The sequence below is a fragment of the Urtica dioica genome, chromosome 5 (assembly GCF_054948205.1).
Source record: "Urtica dioica subsp. dioica isolate 48M chromosome 5, U.dioica_male_clone48M_v1_H2, whole genome shotgun sequence".
Lineage (NCBI taxonomy): Eukaryota > Viridiplantae > Streptophyta > Magnoliopsida > Rosales > Urticaceae > Urtica > Urtica dioica.
This window is the reverse complement of record NC_142760.1, coordinates 39,101,502-39,121,353: the sequence shown is the minus strand read 5'-3', so window position 1 is coordinate 39,121,353 and position 19,852 is coordinate 39,101,502. Positions and strand designations below refer to the sequence as shown.

The 19,852-nt window shown below is 36.7% G+C and overlaps 2 protein-coding genes across 3 annotated transcripts; both read right to left on the bottom strand.

The window, feature by feature from the left end:
- Positions 1-4,644: 4,644 nt before the first annotated feature.
- LOC149398390 ((-)-germacrene D synthase-like) lies at positions 4,645-7,142 on the bottom strand. 2 transcript variants are annotated; one of them, XM_089615008.1, is made up of 7 exons: positions 7,008-7,142; positions 6,572-6,836; positions 6,088-6,466; positions 5,797-6,015; positions 5,570-5,708; positions 5,202-5,450; positions 4,645-4,938 (listed from the first exon to the last, which is right to left on the bottom strand). In XM_089615008.1, the coding sequence occupies exons 1-7, from the start codon at positions 7,140-7,142 to the stop codon at positions 4,645-4,647; spliced, it is 1,680 nt and encodes a 559-aa protein (XP_089471134.1). The 2 variants fall into 2 exon arrangements, with proteins under 2 accessions (XP_089471134.1, XP_089471135.1); XM_089615009.1 differs by having other exon boundaries at positions 6,088-6,469; positions 6,575-6,836; positions 7,008-7,124.
- A 7,440-nt stretch (positions 7,143-14,582) lies between these two features.
- Positions 14,583-17,292, bottom strand: LOC149398389 ((-)-germacrene D synthase-like). The gene is made up of 7 exons (XM_089614974.1): positions 17,158-17,292; positions 16,399-16,663; positions 15,943-16,321; positions 15,629-15,847; positions 15,410-15,548; positions 15,065-15,313; positions 14,583-14,876 (listed from the first exon to the last, which is right to left on the bottom strand). The coding sequence occupies exons 1-7, from the start codon at positions 17,290-17,292 to the stop codon at positions 14,583-14,585; spliced, it is 1,680 nt and encodes a 559-aa protein (XP_089471100.1).
- Between the last annotated feature and the right edge of the window lie 2,560 nt (positions 17,293-19,852).

The window sequence follows — 19,852 nt, the reverse complement described above, 5'->3', positions numbered from 1 at the left end:
AACATCTGCTTGCTTAGGCATTTTTGTAAGTTTTGGCTATTAAACTTGTATTAGAAAAAAAACATAATTATTTTACTAGTATATAAATTTTATTTAACTATGTAGCTAGAATATATCCTTAATAAAACCGGTTATAAGTCAAACTGAAACGTTGATTTTTGAAAATAGTCAACTTTTGAATAAAAATGTAAAATAGCCATTACCTAATATTAACCATCATAATTAGCTGAGTATGCAGTTCTATGGCATAGAAGTTTAATAAAATAAAAGAAAGAAAAATATCAAATATGTCCCCTGTGTTTAATCGAAATACCGTATTTATTCTCACAATTTTTAAAAATATCAAATGTGTCGCTTAGCATTCCTATTAATATTAATTATATACCTTAAAATACGTTTACATATCAAAACCTTCCCTTTTATTAAGATTTTGTTGATTTTTTTAGAATTTAAAACTGAACAGCCATTTTCAAAAGAGGTGATTGGACCCTGGTCACCGAGGATAGGGACAAAAGGAAGAGCTTCTCAAAGAGAAGAGAAAGCAATGTTCCCGCCGTCACATAGTCACCAAGCACTGTGTAAACTCTCTGAATCCGGTTGACTAGCCTAATCAAACTCTCCATAGTCGTCATGATCCTTAACGAAGAAGAAATGGAAGGCAAAGCATACAAGACAAACAATAATTTTGTTTTATTTTTTATAATAAAAAACAATTCATAGTACAAAATGAGAGAATTCATTAAGGGTAAAATGAGTAGTTAAATTTTAATTTTAAAAATTAACAAAATTTTATAAAAAAGAAAGGTTTTGATATGTAAACACGTCTAAAGGTATTCATATTAATAGGAATGCTAAGTGATATTTATGCTATTTTTAGAAATTATGGGAATAAACGTGATATTTCGATTAAACACACGGGAGACATATGATATTTTCCCATAAAAGAATGAAATTTTGAAATACTCTCTCTCTCTCTCTCTCTCTCTCTCTCTCTCTCCAAAAGGCTCATTAGTAATAAGTTTTTTTCACATTTTTTCCGTTCGATTTTCCGTCGGTGCGTCGATTTTTCGTAAATCAGGAGGCTCGAAACGGCAACGAAAACGGTATTTGAAATCTTGGTTATAACACACAAACATATTTTCATTTATACACATGTACATATTTTCAACGCCAAACGCACTGCAAATCTCTTGAAGACCATCAGAAAAGTATCGAATCGTTGAAATTTTTATCAGAAAAATACTTTGATAATGTGAAAATAAGTATCCAAAAATTTCAGAAAATTATAATCCTGTTTGTATATATTTTTTTAAAGGAGTTTTTGGAAAATATGGTATTACAGCAAGCAAAATTCGTTTTCTAAAAGGCTTTTGTCATAAATATGAAAAGTGAGCATTTTGACCAAAAGCTCTTCCCCCTGCAGCTACATGTGGTCAATTTGAAGCTGTTGGGGTCTATATATATATATATATATATATATATATATATATATATATATATATATATATATATATATTATATTTATATATATATATATATATTATATTTATATATATTATATTATATATTTATATATATTATTTGAACATTTTGTGTCCCAACTCCCGAGGGTATTTGAATAAAAATGCACATATACTCCAAATTTATACAATTACTCTTTAGAAATAAAATTTCCCTTTGACACATAGTTTCTAAAATTTCCTTCTTTAAAATATTTTTAAAAAATAAATAAATCTAATCATCTATACTGTTTTAAAACTAAAAAATCATCAATCAAATTAAAAAAAAACACATGAATTAGGATTTTTTTTTTTTTTTTTTTTGAGATAAATGAGGGGAGAACAAGAACATATAGGTTTTAAAATTTTGAAGGGTATTTAGTGTAAATTTGTAAAAATTTATCTATGTATCTTCTGAACTAATTAGTATTATTTTTTTTTTAAAACACTAGTTTTCAAGCCATGCACACGCATGGCCATTATGTATATAGTAGAACAACCACTTCTTACAGCTTTTTCAAAATTTGATATTTTTTATATTAATAATAGAGGAAATGACGACATAAATACTTATTATTTTCGATTAGATACACTTAAATACTTTTTTTTTTCGACGGCTAAAATACTTACTACTTATTTTTAGTTGCACGTTACTACCTAAGCTGTTATCTTTTGATAGAATGTCACCTGTAAGGCTCAGATTTAAAAATGATTTAAATTTTTTTTCTTAAAATTAATTAAAACACGTAGTATATTATTTTGTATTAAAAAGTAATTTAAAGCCTTTTAGAAAATAAACAATAATAATTTAAAGCAATAACATCAGCATCACCACTAGACTGCGACATCGATGATTCGAGAAGATTACTGGAACAACAACACACCAAACAACAACATCAACATCAACAATGGCGTGAAGTGCAAGAGCTTGAAGAGATTTCGCCTAGGAGCTCTTTTGGCTTGCAGAATAGTGTACAAATTCATTTAGAAGAAAAATATTGTATACTCAAAGCACAAATCAACAATACGTACAAAGCTGTGTAGCAGTGAATGTGATGACAAAAATCCTGAGAGAAAAATAACTAAATAAGCTTTCTATGGAATGGAAATCAAATTTATCTCCATGACAAAAGTCTTTTTCTGACTATGGAAGTCGAACTTAGTTCTTAATCAATTCACAACTCTCAACATTGAGATCTAGCTTTTTATAGAGGAGAATATACATATTATGATTTCAATTTCTTGAGCTCACTGAAACACCGACAAGTTATATGCTCTCTAGATCTGATCAGACATGAATACCACAGATCTGGAATGCCGGAGAGGCAACCACTGTAGGCCGGCGCCGGCGAGCGCGGCGGAGGCGAGGCTGGAAGGTGGCGCAACAGAGGAGGAATGAAAGGGCGTTACGGCGAGGCTCGAGGAAGAAAGTCGGAGCCATGGCAATGCTGGAGATGGAGACCCTCCCCAGATTCCTTCTTGCTCTCAGTCCCCGTTGATTTCTCCTCCCCATCTCTCTCGTTGTGTGTTCTTTAATTTTTTTTATTTCTTTTAAATTAATTTTTATTATAATTTATGTTTAATTAATAGAAAAGAGAAATTATTAAATCCTTTTCGTTCTTAGCCATCCACGTGGCATTCCGTCCAAACATAATGACTTAAGTAGTAACGTGCGCACAACTAAAAACAAACAATAAGTATTTTAGCCGTCAACGCTAATCGCCACCGTGCCGGGGCTAGGAGGAGGTCAAGGAGTCGCCGCCACGCTGCTGCCCGCCGGAAGGACCATCGCGTTGGCCTTCTTGTACTCATCAACGAACTCGCTGGTCGAATGGATGAGCTCATCCGGGTTCCAAGGCCCACCCCCGGTCACAAGTTTGTTCCTAAAATTCCAAATCTCCTAAGCCAAGGTCACGAAAAAATCAAAATTACGTACCTCACCGTGAAACAAGGCTTTCATGAAGATGGCAATAGCGTCCTCGCCTCAGGTATCCTCGACCACATCACCGAACACCGCGAGCTTCCACGTCTTGCGCGCCCACCGACACCCCCAAATCGCATGGACCACCGTTTTCGGCCCTCTATGGCATAAGGGGCAGCCTCCGTCTTCCACAATACGTTTTCGGGCGAGGGCGGAGTTGATCGGAATCCAACCTTTGCAAACTCTCCACGCAAAGAGCTTGATTTTCGGGGGGAGCTTGAGCTTCCAAAAGTTGTCCCACCATTTGGCGTTGGGGCACGAGTTTGAAGAGCAAGCCAAAGGAGAGGCCGTCATCGCCACTCGATACCCACTTCTCACCGTATACTCACCGTCTTTGGAATGGTGCCATCGGATCACATCGGCGACTCCGGACTCGCTCTCCGGTATCCCAAGGATGGCTTCCGCGTCTTCACCACCAAACATGGCTCGGACCCTTCATTCCACTTTCCCCCATTGGTTTTAAGCTCCGCCACACGCATGTCATCGGGATTGAACGGGGGATCGGTGAAGGAGAAATTGTGGCTATGGGGCAGCCATTTATCTCTCCCCACAAGCACGGATTCCCCATCCCCGATCGTCCACCTCGAGCCCCTCGTGATGATTTCTTTCTCTCACACCAAGTTTCTTATATGTCTCTCTTTTTTTGTTTGTTTATATGTCTCTTTTTTTTATCACATATGTTCTCTATAAATTAAATTCGAACTATAAATTTTTACCTCCTATGTATATTTACTATCGACAAAATATTATAATAAATATTTTAAATGGTAAAAGATATGGGAAAATAGTTATAAAGTTGTGACAATGGAAAATGTAAGTGTTAAACAATAATAATCGCTGGGTGTTGGAAAATGTGGTGTTGGAACATTTACACCCTTGTTATACATGTTAAATTTTTTTTGCATGTGAGAGCTTATGGACCCCACGGAGTAAATGATCAAAAAAGAAAATGAGAGAAAATGGGTATTGAAGCAAAAGGGCACAGATAGCTTCAGCGATATATGATTAAAAAAACTTCAGGTACCACACAATAAAGAGGTAGATAATTTTTTCTCACAGAAGCAAAATTAAACCAAGCAGGCTGATTATTATTGACTTAAAGTAGAAAGTAATTAAGAAACATAAAAGTAGACCTTATTAGATATTTGGTAACAACACCGAAGTTTACATCGGAACGTGATCAATGAACAAAGATCGGACAAATTTCTTCATTATCCCACCGGCGTGAGTGTAACCATCGCCGTCCTTGTAAACAGCATCGATGACACGTGCGAGGTTTAGGATTCGCATGAGAACGGGCATCGGGGCATTTCTAGGCTCGAGACACTCCTCGGTCATGTCCTTCCATGCATCGACGACTTGCTTGCTTAGCTCATCGCACGCCTCTTCCTCCGACACATCGTACTGCTTCATGTAGCACTCCACGCTAGAATCCACGTGTCCCCTATCTTGCTCAAACTGCATGAAAACAAAATGATCTAACTAGTCAAGAAAAATTCTTGTCATTTAGCAAATACTTTAATTGTTTATATTTTGCTCTAAGATGACAAAATACGTACTCAATTATAGTTCCAATACCAGAAATTAGTTTATTTTAGGTGAGACAACACAAAAAATCCATAACATTTGATAATACATGAAACAATGGAAATCGAATATATCAAGCCTAGCTAACGAATTTTAGAATTAAAATTTTTATCTTGATTAATAATTATTTATACCTTGTGGCTGACCACGTCATCCATTAGACGGCCTACAGCAGAAGATCCTCTGACTATCTTCGGGTCTTTAGAGAGCCAATCAAAAACCTCGGGTGTCACTTCATTTCCCATTCCAAGGAATGAAACAGCTGTGAGCAACGTGTAGGTTGAGGAAACAAGTGCGATTTCCATGTACTCGTCAAATGTTGGTGAGTGATTATTGTAGAACCATTGTGCTTCAACAAAGTAGGATTGGACGAGTTGTTTCATCTGTGTACATAAAATCCATATAGAAAACAAATAGTTAAATAAAATTGTTGATAAATACCCCAATGCATGGACGTGTACATTCGTTTTATCTATATATATGGTATGTATATATATCTTACGGTTTCTTTTGCATAGTATATGCGATAAGCTCGGTCTTCTTTAGTCAACTCTTCCTCGATTTCATCGTACAATTGCAAAAGTGCCTCATAACAATATTTCATGTACTCCGGGAGTTGATCCATGCAGCTAGGGCTCCACCTAATATAATCAAACTTTGTACGTTAGATATATACATCTAAATATTTAAATTAAAAATATGAATCAAACATAAAATCAATTGTAAAACCTTTTGATTGCATCGGTGAACAGTTCAAGTTCTTGTAGCGTGCCATAAACATCATAAATGTCATCGATCACTGATGTCAAACAGATGACTTTGGTCAATATTACCCTAGCGAGGCTAAATTTTGGCTCAAAATACACTCCGACCGGCCAAAGGTAACATTCCACAAGTCGATCCCTTGCGAAAGGAAGTTTCCTTGCAAAATCTAACTCCTTCCACCACCTAAACAATCATATTGTTCAAACCGGTGTTACTCCACATATAATTTGTGAAAATTCAAATGTTTGGACTAACCTTGTAACTTCGTAAAGTTCCTTTTGATGCAACCTTTGAACGGCATTGAAGTCAATCTTCGCGAAGCGAAGCAAAACTTCGTCGTGAGAAGGGTCATCATGATACGCCGATATGAAATTCCTCGCTTCAACTCTCGGCAAGCCTTTGTGGATTGGCTGTCTCAAGGCATACTTGACTTTCTCCGAAAGAAAGGCACTTATTAGTGTTGATGTTGCTACCAATTTGAGATGAGTTGTAGAGAAAGCTAAGGCTTCTTCAAGTATAGACTCTCCACGAACCCCTAGGTGTGTCGCTTCATATAAGCTTAAAATTCCTTCAATATCATGCTTAAGGTCATCATTAAACTTTCCTTCCTTGTTTGTAAACTTCTTGAATACATCTGCTTCATCAACATAAATGAGTTAATAATGCATTTAGGAACATTCTTTTTGGATGCAAAGCCATTGTGAAAGGCAGAAGAGCAAAACAAATATATAATTAATACCACTTGAGATGTTAAATCCTTCTTGTCTAAGCAGTCTAAAGCAAAGGGACAGAGTGTTAATATCTCCATCGAGATCATTGATATTCTCCATGATATGTCCCAACATTTCCTTTATATTGCAATCAAAGTGATAAGCAAAGCCTAGGCGTTGAATCGTGTCGATGAATTGGAGATTTTTTGATGGAGTCATAGCTGAGGAAATGAGCCTTTTTTTCACTTCATCCTTCAGCTTCAGGGCTTTTTGTTCCATGATGGGGTCAACTTCCTATAAAATCAAAATTTAATGTAAAATCAATATAAAAACATTCAAATTCATACATACTAACGAATTTAACGAAAAAAATTAATCAAAATAAATTTGTGAAGGATATGATGTTGGTTATTTTTTTTTTTATTTTTATTATTTTTTTTTTTTTTTTGTGGAAGATAGCATTACCAAAGACTGTAGGGTATACTTGAGGAAATAATCACCCCAAATACTAGGATGAAAATCCGCAGAACGACGAGTGATTTCTTCCTTTCCATTTCTCTGAGAAGAAGCAGGAATTTTCGATGAGACTAATGTAGACATTTTCTTGGAATCAAGCTAAAGAAAGGGTTTGATATAAAGATTATATTTTTTGTAGTCGGGTTCATTGCTCTCGTTGTTATTTATAGAGCTCCTTAAGTCAAAATATTTATTATATTTATTTTTCCAATTTGTGTCGGTGTGTTCGAAACTAACAAACACCAAATAGTACTATAAAAAATAAACTAAAAATAATTAAGGATTTTATGTATGCAATAGCTCACCATTCCCCAAATAGCGTGCATGGATCGACAGGCTAGATATATCACATGATTTACTGGTTGTCTGAGATTACGTGAAGTAAAAAAAATATCAAATAATTAACAAATTAGCCATAGTTACACTTTTAAATGGTTATATAGTCAACTTTTAATAAATATTTGATAAATAACCACACATGTGGTTTACAACTTCCAAGTATAACTAGTAAATATTTCATAAATATTTTTTTTATGGTTATTAATCAAATATTTACTAAAAATTAACTAAATAGCAAATCATGTAACTATGGGTATACTGGACTAAAAAATATATTTATTAATCCATCTCACAAAGGACGTTCAAAGTTGCTGCTTTTTGAAGTTGTATTTCCAATGAAATACGAGTTCCATGGAAGATTATCTTACAAGTAGTTGGTTGTTGTTTGTTTGTTTTTTCTTTTTCTTTTTTTTTTTTTTTGTTTTTAAAAAAAAAAAGAAAAGAAGATATTAGAAGTTCTATCTACGTAATGTGCATAAAACAGCTTCCAAGGTTTACTTGGGTTATAACTAGGGCTGAAAACTTTTGGTCATTTTTTATATTCGAATCCAAATTTTGAGTTTTAAAAAATTGGTCCAATAATCACTCAAGAAAAAATAAAATTTAAAGAATACAATGTGGTAAAAAAAATCAATTATTTATCTGATAAAACCGAATTTTCCAAAACTGAAAATCAATATCAAGTCCAATTTTTGAAACTAGACTGGTTATCCGAATCCGTATTTTCAATGTCGAATGTCCAAAGGAAAATATAGAGATGAATGTGATGTGGGGAGGTAACTCGGAGGGCCGCGTGTGCATATTTGCTTTAATGGTCATTAGTTGTCTTATTTATTTCCTTCAATTCTATTTCTGTTTTTAGAATTATTTGCTGTATTTATTTTCGGTTTATTTACTTTTTTTCCAAGACTATAAGCGTTGTTTTACCATTGATGAATATTCATTACAGATTGATTTAAGAAAATTTGAGCTTTGCTTGAGCTTGCGTTTTCTCTTTCCCATATACCGGCCTACATCAGTTGGTATCAGAGCCTTTCCGATCAACCCCACCATCGCTATGGCACGCCGAGGCCAACGTGGAGGACTGCCCAATCGTGATGCTAATTTAGATGAAGTTTAATTTATAGACGTGAAAAATTCGGCGGATTCCATCAACAGTTGGAGGCCCTAACCCGCTCAGTCCAAGTACTTATGCAACAGCGACCCAAAGCACAACCAATCCCTCTTGACGGTTTCGATATCAATGACGATAACCCATTTGCGCCAAATCTCCCCACTCCGCCCCTGGCTTGTCCGCTCAAAAAAGGTGTCGAGAATGAAACATGTTAGGAATTGGCGTTCAAAATGGATATCCCAAAAATTCACGGCAACGTCAACGCTGATGAGTTTCTTGATTGGCTCGCGGCGGTCGATGGTCAATGAAGTTTTGGAATTCAAGGCGGTCCACGAGGTCCGTCGAGCATCTCTCGTCGCGACGCGTTTCCGGTAGTTTTGACAATGTTGTTGCTAAGATGTCGTTAAAAAATTAGGCCTTGACGTGGAAAAGCATCCAAAACCGTATAAATTAGCGTGACTTCAAACATGAATGGAGGTGTCCATCACTCAATGGGTCACCGTTAAATTTTCGCTCGGCTCTATGTATCATGACGAGATTTTTCGTTGCAATGGTGCTTGCAATTTACTGTTGGGATGACTGTGACAATTTGACCGACACGCGGAAAGAAAATTGTGTTACTACAGACCAATCCCATTACACCCTCGGTTCGACGCCCCACCACGACCCTCATTTCCCGCACCGAGTTTGAGCCCGAACTGTCAGACACGTGAGTCGTTTATGCGCTCATTGGGAAAATCGCCACAACCACGCCTCCAGTTCCCGATTCCATCCAGCCGCTGCTCACCGAGTTCGGTGAGGTATTCCGAAAGAAACTCCCCGCCGAGCTTCCAACGCAATGCGATATACAACATCGCATCGATTTAATGCCCGAGTCGGTGCTCCCCAACCGAGCCCATTGTCGGATGAGCCCCGCTGAGCATGAAGAAATTCGGCGCCAAGTCGAAGAACTTCTCCAAAAGGGCCACATATGCAAGAGTAGTCTGAGTCTGTGCGTGGTTCCCGCCTTGCTAAATCCCAAAAAAAAAGACAGAACTTGGAGAATGTTCGTCAATAGCCGCGTCATTAATAAGATCATGGTGCGATACCATTTTCCTATTCTGCGCCTCGACGATCTCCTCGACCAACTTAGCGGCGCTCGCGTTTTTAGCAATTTGGATCTCAAGAGCAAGTATCATCAAATCCGCATCCGTCCCGGTGACAAGTCAAAAATCCCTTTGAAGATGCGTGAATCACTGTACGAGTTGCTCGTCATGCCTTTCGTGTTGGAATAGATCTAGGATTTAAGAAAAGATTATCGCTTCTAGCAAATGGCGGAATATAAAAATTTCTTTAAAAACACAGAAAACGATTTTACTACCTAGACAAAGTGCATGGACGTATAATTTAAAATTTAAAAACTACTTTAAGTTTTCACTCGGTACCAACCTTATTTGAAGCTTGAGTGTGATAAGCCTTTGGAAAGGTTGAATCGCTCGTCTCCCTCACTAACCTTGCCTCCCTCGAATCTTCTTGTACCTGTGAGTAACCACGAACGTTTCTACCACTAGAGTCTTTCGAGTATGGTTAGGATTTAGTGTGAGGGAACTTTTAAACACTATGACTCAAGAACTTGTGTTGGAGTCAAAGACCTAAAACAAAACACTAGCTCTAATGAGGACCTAGGTGCCAAAACAAAAGAACAAGAAGAGAGAGAGAGAGAGAGAGAGAGAGAGAGAGAGAGAGATGGGGCGGCAAGGTTCTAGAGAGAGAAGCTCTCAATCTCTAACACTTGTGTATTTAACATTGTGAATGATGTGTGGTATTTATAGGAGGAGGGATTGCCTTGAAGAGGTAGTTTCCTCTTTTCTATTGAATATCACATATTCATTACCACAATTCTCATTCCTATCATAATACCAAGGTTGGAAATTTCCCTTTTTCCTTAGTCTTGGCCGTCCAACTCATATGGCATGTGCCATAAATTTGTTTCCTCTTTTTCCTTTTGGCAAGTATCTTCATACATCAATGCACAAAATAATTTCTACTTTTCCTTGATGGAGGGCCACGAAATTTCCACTAGAACATGCTTCCAGATGTTTCTTTGTTTGTTCATGACAATACAAGAAAAGCCCATGTAGAATTTTCACATAAAATTCCATAAAATGAAATTCAATCCTCAAGGCCTAAAACCCAATGTTCGTCGTGTGGATCAATTTACATTTTCATCATATGATAATGTCCAAAATCTTATTTGGACATTTATACCATCTTATGTTCTTATGGACAAAAATACTCTTTAGACAATTTTCGTAAAATTCATCTAGTTCAACACTCAAACTTGTTTTGACTTAGCTACTAGTTTAACAAGTCCTCAATATTTTCGTAGTAACTCGTATTACGTTGCAATCGAAAAAAATCCGTGGTCCTCACCGACCGGGTAGTCTTTTTGGACTACGTCATCTCCTCTGAAGGCTTGAGCATCGATGACGCAAAAATTCAAGTTGTAGCATCGTGACTACAACTGACCACCATCATGGAAGAGTAGAGCTTCCACGGCATCGCTTCATTTTATCGCCGCTTTATTTTACACTTTAGCTCATTTATGGCATCCATCAAGAGTGCATCAAGGACCGTCATATTGCTACCTTGTTTCAGCAACCGCCAGTGCTCCAAACCGTTCTTGAGAATCAGACATCGATGAGGCGGAGCACGGAGAGGCCGACGAGATGGAATATGACGAGGCCGTGTACGATGAGCCTGTGTATGATGAAGCGGAGTCCGAAGAAGTGGTATATGAAGAGAAGTATGCTGAAGCCATCTACGATGAGCCCATGTACGACAAGGCCGTGTATGCCGTAGCCCTATACGACGAGCCCATATACGACAAGGCGAAAAACGATGAAATCGCGTACGACGAGATTATTTTGGAGCCGAGAAAGGCCACCGAAGCTGCTGCATCGAGCGTTTCCATTAGCATTAAGGTCACAATTATCGTGGAACCGTGTCAAATCTGACAAACAAACAAGTGTGGGGAGGCGGTTTGGTTGTCGATCTACGGGCACCAATCCATCCTAGAATCTGTAAGCGGGCTCGGGAACGATGCTCAAACTCAGAGGCTACACACGACGACACCCTGAGAAACAGTACGAGCGCTGCGGACAAAAAAAATTCTTGGGAGACATCATACGATGGTGACGGGAATGCAGATCCAAGGAAGTTGTTTTACGATGACGGCTTTGGGGCCGACACAAGCGCGGCGATGGCGGCGGAGTTGTGACACCAACCGACGCTCTAAGTTCGAGAACAAATTTTCTCCACATCGGGAGAATTATAATACAACACGATATTCCTATTAAGTTTTAAGATCGATCCATGCAAGAGTCGACATGCATCGAACAAAGTTCACCGTGGTGCTTTATTGGATGACAACTTGTAGGATCTTTCCTATTTATTCTCATTTATGTATGGTATTTGTTTGCATTTACTCTTTTGATCGATCATTATTTTTTTTTCATTTATTAGTGATATGTTAAAGTTAGTTTAGGATAGTTGGTTGACTAGTTATATATTGTATAAGTTCTACCGTGAATGCTTTTTTAGTTGATAATGACATGAAAAATTGGAACCTTTGTGTTTCTCCAAATTCGAGTTCTTGAGAGAGTACAATTTTGATGTCCGGAGTCTAGCATTCGTGCGTGAATCAATAGGCGAAGGAAGGTTCTTTGATCGGTCATTTGTGCGCCAAATCTACGATCTAAGTTCGATTATCCCAATTACGTTATTTATCTAGTTCGGTTGCCGTTTTCCATCCTGCCGCTACATTATTTTTAGAATAATTTTGGGGTTATCAAATGTGTTTGGTATTTAAGAAGTCAAAATTAATGTGGTGTAATTTTGAATAAAGTTTGTGATTTAAGAACGTGTGTTGAGAAGGGTCGCGATGTTATATTGTAGATACTATAAGTGTCAAATTTGATTATTTGTTGCCAAATTAGAAATAAGCAATATATTAATAACTTTATGACATGAATTAATAACTAGTATGGTTCATTGTCTTTTCTTTTATGTCATTCAACAAGAACCTATGGACTTTGAGCAAACTGTGATTGAAAAACCAAAACTTGTTTATACAATTAATCTAATGGATACCCGATATTTAGATCTCTAAATTTTATTTTTCTTAGTTGGAATTAAGAATGAATTGGGGATTTAAACCTTACATATTTAATTTAAAATTGGGTCAAAGGTTCATTTTTGTATCTTCTGAATAAAGCTGGCCATATGGAACCCGGGAAATGGGATCCCCTGGTCCCGTCCCATATTTTGCGGGAAATGGGACTCCCGGAACCGTAAAAAAATGGTACCAGGAAATCCCGGAACCATTTTCCACGGTACCGGGAATTCCATGTACCATATTTCGCGGTTCCGGGATTCCCATATTTCCCATATTTATTTTTTCCATTTTATTTTAATCATGAATGCATTTAGAAATAAATAAAAAAAAATCATTTATTTTCAATTAAAAAATACAATTTAAAAAATGTGGTACTAAATAGTACTAAACGGGGATCCCAGTTCCGTCTCATTTCCCGCATGGTTCTGGGACAAAAGTTCCGGTACCACATTTCATAATATGATTTTTTTCTCATTTCCCATATAGTACCAATAATACGGGAAACAGAGTCCCGGGGATCCCATATGGCCACCTTTACTTTTGAATGAACAAGTCTTCAGATAGCATAATGCATCCGTGACTCCATAAAATTTAATTTCTCATTCATAGTTAAAATGGAACCTAAGGGCAAAACTTTTTATTTTTTTATTTTTTATTTTTATCTATCATGTCCCTCTAGCTCAAACCCTTCAGTGTCTTGGTGGAAAACTCTGTGGAGGCTCAAGCTTATCCCCAAAATTAAAAATTTTCTTTGGAAACTAAGCCATGGATTCCTCCCTACAAATGATGTCCTCTCCAAAAGGAAAATTATTACTGACCGCGTGTGCCCCTTTTGCAGATCTGCTCCAGAATTAGTTGTCCACGCCATTTGGACATGTCCCGATGCTTTTTCTCTTTGGCAAAGTTGCGACCTCGACCACGCCATCGACCCGCGCTGCACTTCAGATATAATTGGCTTCCTTCTTGCTGCTGCCGATCGCCTCAGCCCGGAATCATTCGAATCATTCCGTCTCTTTCCTCCCCTCTCTTGGTCTCCGTGGACTTATCACAACCAGGTTCTCAACGGCCAACCACGACTCGACCCTTGCTTCCTCATAGATTGGACTTCTCAACTTCTCAACGAGCTACGCCCGCCGGATAAGACTCAAGTCCCTGCTGCTGCAACGACCCCTTAAAAGTTTCCGCGACTCAACGCCGACAAAATCCAAATTAGCGTTGATGCTGCTGTTTGTTCTCGTCGGAACCGCTGCGGAATCGGTGTTCTTCTCCGTGACAATACAGGTGCAATTACCGCCACATTGCCCGAACCCCCATAGTTCTCGCCCATGACATCGCCGAAGCTACTGCAATTTTGCACGGTATCAAGATATCTAGAGACCAAAACATCGATCACATCTCCGTTTTTTCAGATTGCCTCACAATGATTCAACTCATCACCACTGCTGTCTCTCCGACGACTGAGTTGGGCCTTGTTACAGATGATATCCGGAATCTTGCTCCCTCCTCTTCTTGCTCCTTTTCCTTTTGTCCTAGAGCTAACAACAATCCAACACATTTACTGCTAAATATGCTCTAAACTTTACTTCTACTGCTACTTGGACTTTTACAGCCCCTCCTACTGTTGTAACTGCTGTATTAGCAGATTTACATTTATTTTAATCAAATGCACAACAATATTTATAAAAAAAAAATGTAGTTTTTTTTTTTGACGAAAGACATAGGTGGTAGCTATTTTTTATACGACAAATGTCTTTCTTTATTTTACTCTTTTTTTTTTTTAAAAAGAAGAAGGTAGTTTCAAGTTTTTTCGCATCGAAATAGTCGATAATTACTCCCACAACAAAAAACAAATAAAATTAAGAATGTCTACTTAATTAAAAAGACCTAGAGTAATCCCTGGTCACAACACCAAAAGTTACATCGGAACATTTTCTATGAACAAAGATTTGACGAATCTCTTCATGATCCCACCGGCGTGCGTGTAACCATCACCGTCCTTGTAAACGGCATCGATAACTCGAGCGAGATTGAGGATTCGCATGAGAACGGACATCGGGGCATTTCTAGGCTCGAGACACTCCTCGGTCATGTCCTTCCACGCATCGACGACTTGCTTGTTTAGCTCATCGCACGCCTTTTCCTCCGATACATCGTGTTGCTTCACGTAGCACTCCACGCTAGAATCCACGTGTCCTCTATCTTGCTCAAACTGCATGAAAAAAAATGGTTCATCATGAGTCAAGAAAGCCCTTTCTCATTCTTAACCATAAAGGACAATGATTAAAATACCTAGAGTTTTAATTGTGGTTTTTATAGCAATCATTGATATCAATGAATCATAGGCCTAACTAGATTTAGGGTTTACAATTCTATCTTGGTGTATGAATGTATTTTTACCTTGTGGCTAACCACGTCATCCATTAGCCTACAAACTACTGCCGAACCTCTGACAATCTTCGGGTCTTTTGAGAGCCAATCAAAGACCTGAGGTGTCACTTCATCTCCCATTCCGAGGAAGGAAGTAGCTGTGAGCATCGTGTAGGTCGACGAAACGAGTGCGATTTCCATGTACTCTTCCAATGTTGGTGTGTAATTTTTGTGGAACCATTGCGCTTCAACAAAGTAGGATTGGACGAGCTGTTTCATCTGTGTAACATTAAACCATATTGAAAATAAATCAGTTAAATAGGTTCCAATGTCATGAGCATTTATCTTTGCATATAGTATGTACGAATTTCTTACGGTTTCCTTTGCATAGTAGATGCGATAAGCTCGGTCTTCTTTAGTCAACTCTTCCTCGATTTCATCGTACAATTGCAATAGTGCCTCATAACAATATTTCATGTACTCCGGGAGTTGATCCATGCAGCTAGGGCTCCACCTGAGGAACAAACTTAATCAGTACGTGGGCTAAATATTTGAATTCAGAATATTTCAACATAAAGTAAGGAAAAAAGAAACCTTTGAATTGCATCGGTGAAGAGTTCAAGTTCTTCTAATGTGCCATAAACATCATAAATATCATCAATAATTGTTGTTACGCCAATCACTTTGGTCAGTATTACTCTCGCGTTGCTGAATTTTGGCTCAAAATAGACTCCGACTGGCCATATGTAACCTTCCACAAGCCTATCCCTAGCGAAAGGAAGTTTCTTTGCAAAATCTAAATCTTTCCACCACCTAATCAATCATACGGTATAAACTAATGTTAATTCACATAATTATAAAAATTCTAATTGCTTATGATACGTTAACTTTATAATATTTGGAAGTACCTAGTGATTTCGTTAAGTTCCTTCTGATGCAACCTTTGCACGGCATTGAAGTCGATCTTTGCGAAACGAAGCAAAACTTTGTCGTGCAAAGGATCATCATGGTACACCGATATGAAACGCCTTGCTTCAACTCTCGGCAAGCCTTTGTGGATTGGCTGCCTCAGGGTATACTTAACTTTCTCCGAAAGAAAAGAGCTTATTTGTGTTGATGTTGCCACCGATTTGAGATGAGTCGCAGAGAAAGCTAGTGCTTCTTCAAGAATGGGCTCTCCATGAACCCTTAGATGTGTAGCTTCATATAAGCTCAAAATTCCTTCAATATCATGCTTAAGGTCATCGTTAAACTTTATTTCCTTGTTCGTGAACTTCTTGAATACATCTGCTTAATTCAACGATATGTGAGTTGATGTATAGATAAATGTGATAGTCAAAAGAGCAAAACATAGATACAAATACCAGATGAGATGTTAAATCCTTCTTGTCTCAGCAGTCGAAAGCAAAGGGACACGGTTTTAATGTCTCCATCGAGATCATTGATATTCTTCATGATATGTCCTAACATTTCCTTTATTTCGACCTCAAAGTGATAAGCGAAACCTAAGCGTTGAATTGTGTCGATTAATCGGAGGTTTTTTGGTGGAGTAGTAGCTGATGAAATGAGCATATTTTTCACTTCATCCTTCAGTTTCAGGGTTTCTTGTTCCATTGTGTGGTCAACTTCCTATAAAACCAAAAATTAATGTAAAATCAATATCAAAAGATTCGAATATATTCATTTGTTTGTTAAAAAAAAAAACTAGATCCTAGAATGGAAAAATAAAATATTCATTGTCGAAAGCATTTGCAACGATTTTGTATCGTTGAAAAATCCTTTCCTCCGTTGTTGAAGATTTTTAATATTTTTATATGCATCTTAATTGAAAAATCATATGAAAAACATGAACGTATCAATAATTAAGTTAGAGCCAGAAATTCAAGTCGGGGTGGGGAGATTTGAAGAAAAAAAAAATTCAGAGGGGCAAATTTGAAAAAATTATATAAATTTTGGCCAAAAATATAAAATATACAAAAAAAAAATTATAGTAAAAATTTAAATTTCTAAAAGTTCAGGGGGGTTCACTGGCCCCTCTTGGACGTAAGGTGACATATGCATAGATACTAACTTATAACGAAATAAAACACAAGAAATTTGTGGTATATTTTTTTTAATGTTACCAAGGACTGTGGGGTATATTTGAGGAAATAATCCCCCCAAATACTTGGATGAAAACCCGCAGAACGACGAGTAATATCTGCCTTTCCATTGCTATGAGAAGAAGCTAGAATCGTTGATGAGACTGGTGTAGACATTCTTATAATCAAGCTAAAGCAAAGTGTATGTATACCGAATAGTACACTTAAAATTATTCGAGTTCCTTAAAAGTTCCAATATATTCTTAGAGATAGCTCTCTCGTTGTTATTGGAGTTCCTTACAAGTTCCAATATTTATTATATTTATGTTTCCAATTTGTGCCGGCGTGTTTGTACATAACAAATTCCAAACAGTACTATAATTAATACATTAAAATATTAAATAAATAAGGAAAGGATGTAGGTATACCATAGCTCACCATTCCCCAAACAACGTGCATGGATAGACAGACTATATGTCACGTGGTTGGCTCAGATTACGTAAAGCAAAATAAAAAGTCTCCCACAAAGTACGTAGAAAGTTGCTTTCTTTATAGGAATGGCAACAGATTCGAGCCGGCCGGGTCTACTTATTGGGCTACCCGAATCCGGTTTAAAAATAGACCCGTTATTTGGTTTTGGTAAAAAAAGTGCCAGACCCATTATCCGTTCCGTTCTGTTTAAAGTTTTTGGATACTGGGACGTTTAGATCCGGTACTTGTTTACTCATTCGAATAAATATATAAAAAAATGTTATGAAAAAAATCGACACTCTTATCAAATTTACCTTCAATTTCATTCTTCAACAAATTTTAAGTACACATCAATGCAAATAAATAATACATAAAATTATTCTTCGCAAACATTATTTACTACTACTATTACACATTACAGCAAACATTGTTAATATATATATATATATATATATATATATATATATATAATATATATATATATATACAGCAAACATTGTATATATATATGTAATATTATTCTTCTAATACAACTAACTGACTGTACACAACCGATTATATGTAAACGAAAATGTATATTTATCCAAACCATAATCGTGAAATCACATGTATAAAGGAAAATTAATTTGTTAAATAGTTAGCTAACTAGAATTAGACTGTTAGTGGTGAAGTGGTTAGCTAATTAAAGTTTTTTTTGTTTAATTAATTTTTCAAATCATAAATATAGTTAAAAAAAACTGTGACAACAACTTAGAATATCAGTCAAGTGGTAATAAATGCTTAAAACAACTTAATGAATATGGGATCAATTCCTAATAAAAATATTTTTTTTTATTGTTAAGTTGTTAATGAGCCGAGTCCCGGGTACACGGGTACGGTCCACTCCGTTACCTGAACCCGCTAAAGTCTTAATCGGTCTTACCCATACGTGTACCCTATCCGATAAGAGCGGGTCTTTCCCAGCCTGTTTAAACCGAGTAAAATTGTCATCCCTACTTCTTTAAATCGTCTTTCTAGGACAATATAAGTTCCATGACATACTGTGCATTAAGAATTTCAAATAGGTCCTTTCCATTAAGGGAAAAAAAATTCCAATAGATAAAACAAGTCATAAAAAAAAATTATACAATATAAACAACTAATAAAAATTTACAGTAAAACTGTAAGCAATGAAAAAAATAAGTCTAAGGAAATTGTAAACATCAAGAAAAAATGATAAATATTTAGCTATTTTTATAATAAAATGATGAGGTTTTCTCAGTATAAAAACGAAAATTAGGTATTCTTAAAATTTATTTTTAAAATGGAGTGGCTCAAATAATTTTCACTCACATCTAGCTACCTAACCTGACACTAAGACACTTAATTTAATTGGCTACTCTTACGAACACTAAAAAATTATACCTATTCTTATATTAAGTTATACATATTTTAAATATGAAGAACCCCACATTTGAATCCAATTATGTATTGTTTAGCAAATTAATCAACCGAGCTAGTTCAGATTGTTACTTCAGCAAATTATTATTTCCAAATTTATACCAGGAGCAATTTGGAGGTGTGTGTAATATATCTATATCTATATATATATATATTATTGATAAGATTTGTTTAGCTAAATAGTCTAGATATATAAAATATATAAGATGTGTTCGGGATAGGGTTCGGGAGCCTTCATGAGCGAAGGCTGGACTAGGTTCGGGAGCCTTCACGAGTTCAATCAAGCACTCCTTACAAAACAAGTTTGGAGATTAGCGAGAGAGCCTCAATCATTGGCTGCTAGAGTTATATATTGATAGAGTACGTGTGTAACAAGGCAGTGATGTGAATGACGTGCAGCGCAAGGCAGAGTTACTGCAGAGTGCTGCAGAGTGTCTACAACTTACTGACGTGTACTAAGGCCTACATTAGTTGCTTTAGGTCTCCAGTCGTGTGATGCCATGTGGCACTGACTGTCAGTTTGTTATGAAGTTAGTTACGTTTACTTGAGCATATAAATATCTGCTGTAATCATTGAATTCAGTAATGAGAATATTCTTTTGTTTCTCTCATCATTCTTTCTCTCTCTAGACTTAGATCTGAGATTTTATCATGGTATCAGAGCTTTCTGAACCGGCTATGGAAAATTCCTCGTCGGCAACGATCGGATCTTCATCAACGAGATCAGGACCAGTGTCGTTCACACACGCGTTGTCAATCAAGCTGAATCAAGACAATTTTCTGCTATGGAGTCATCAAGTTCTTGCTGCCATAAAAGGTCACAAAC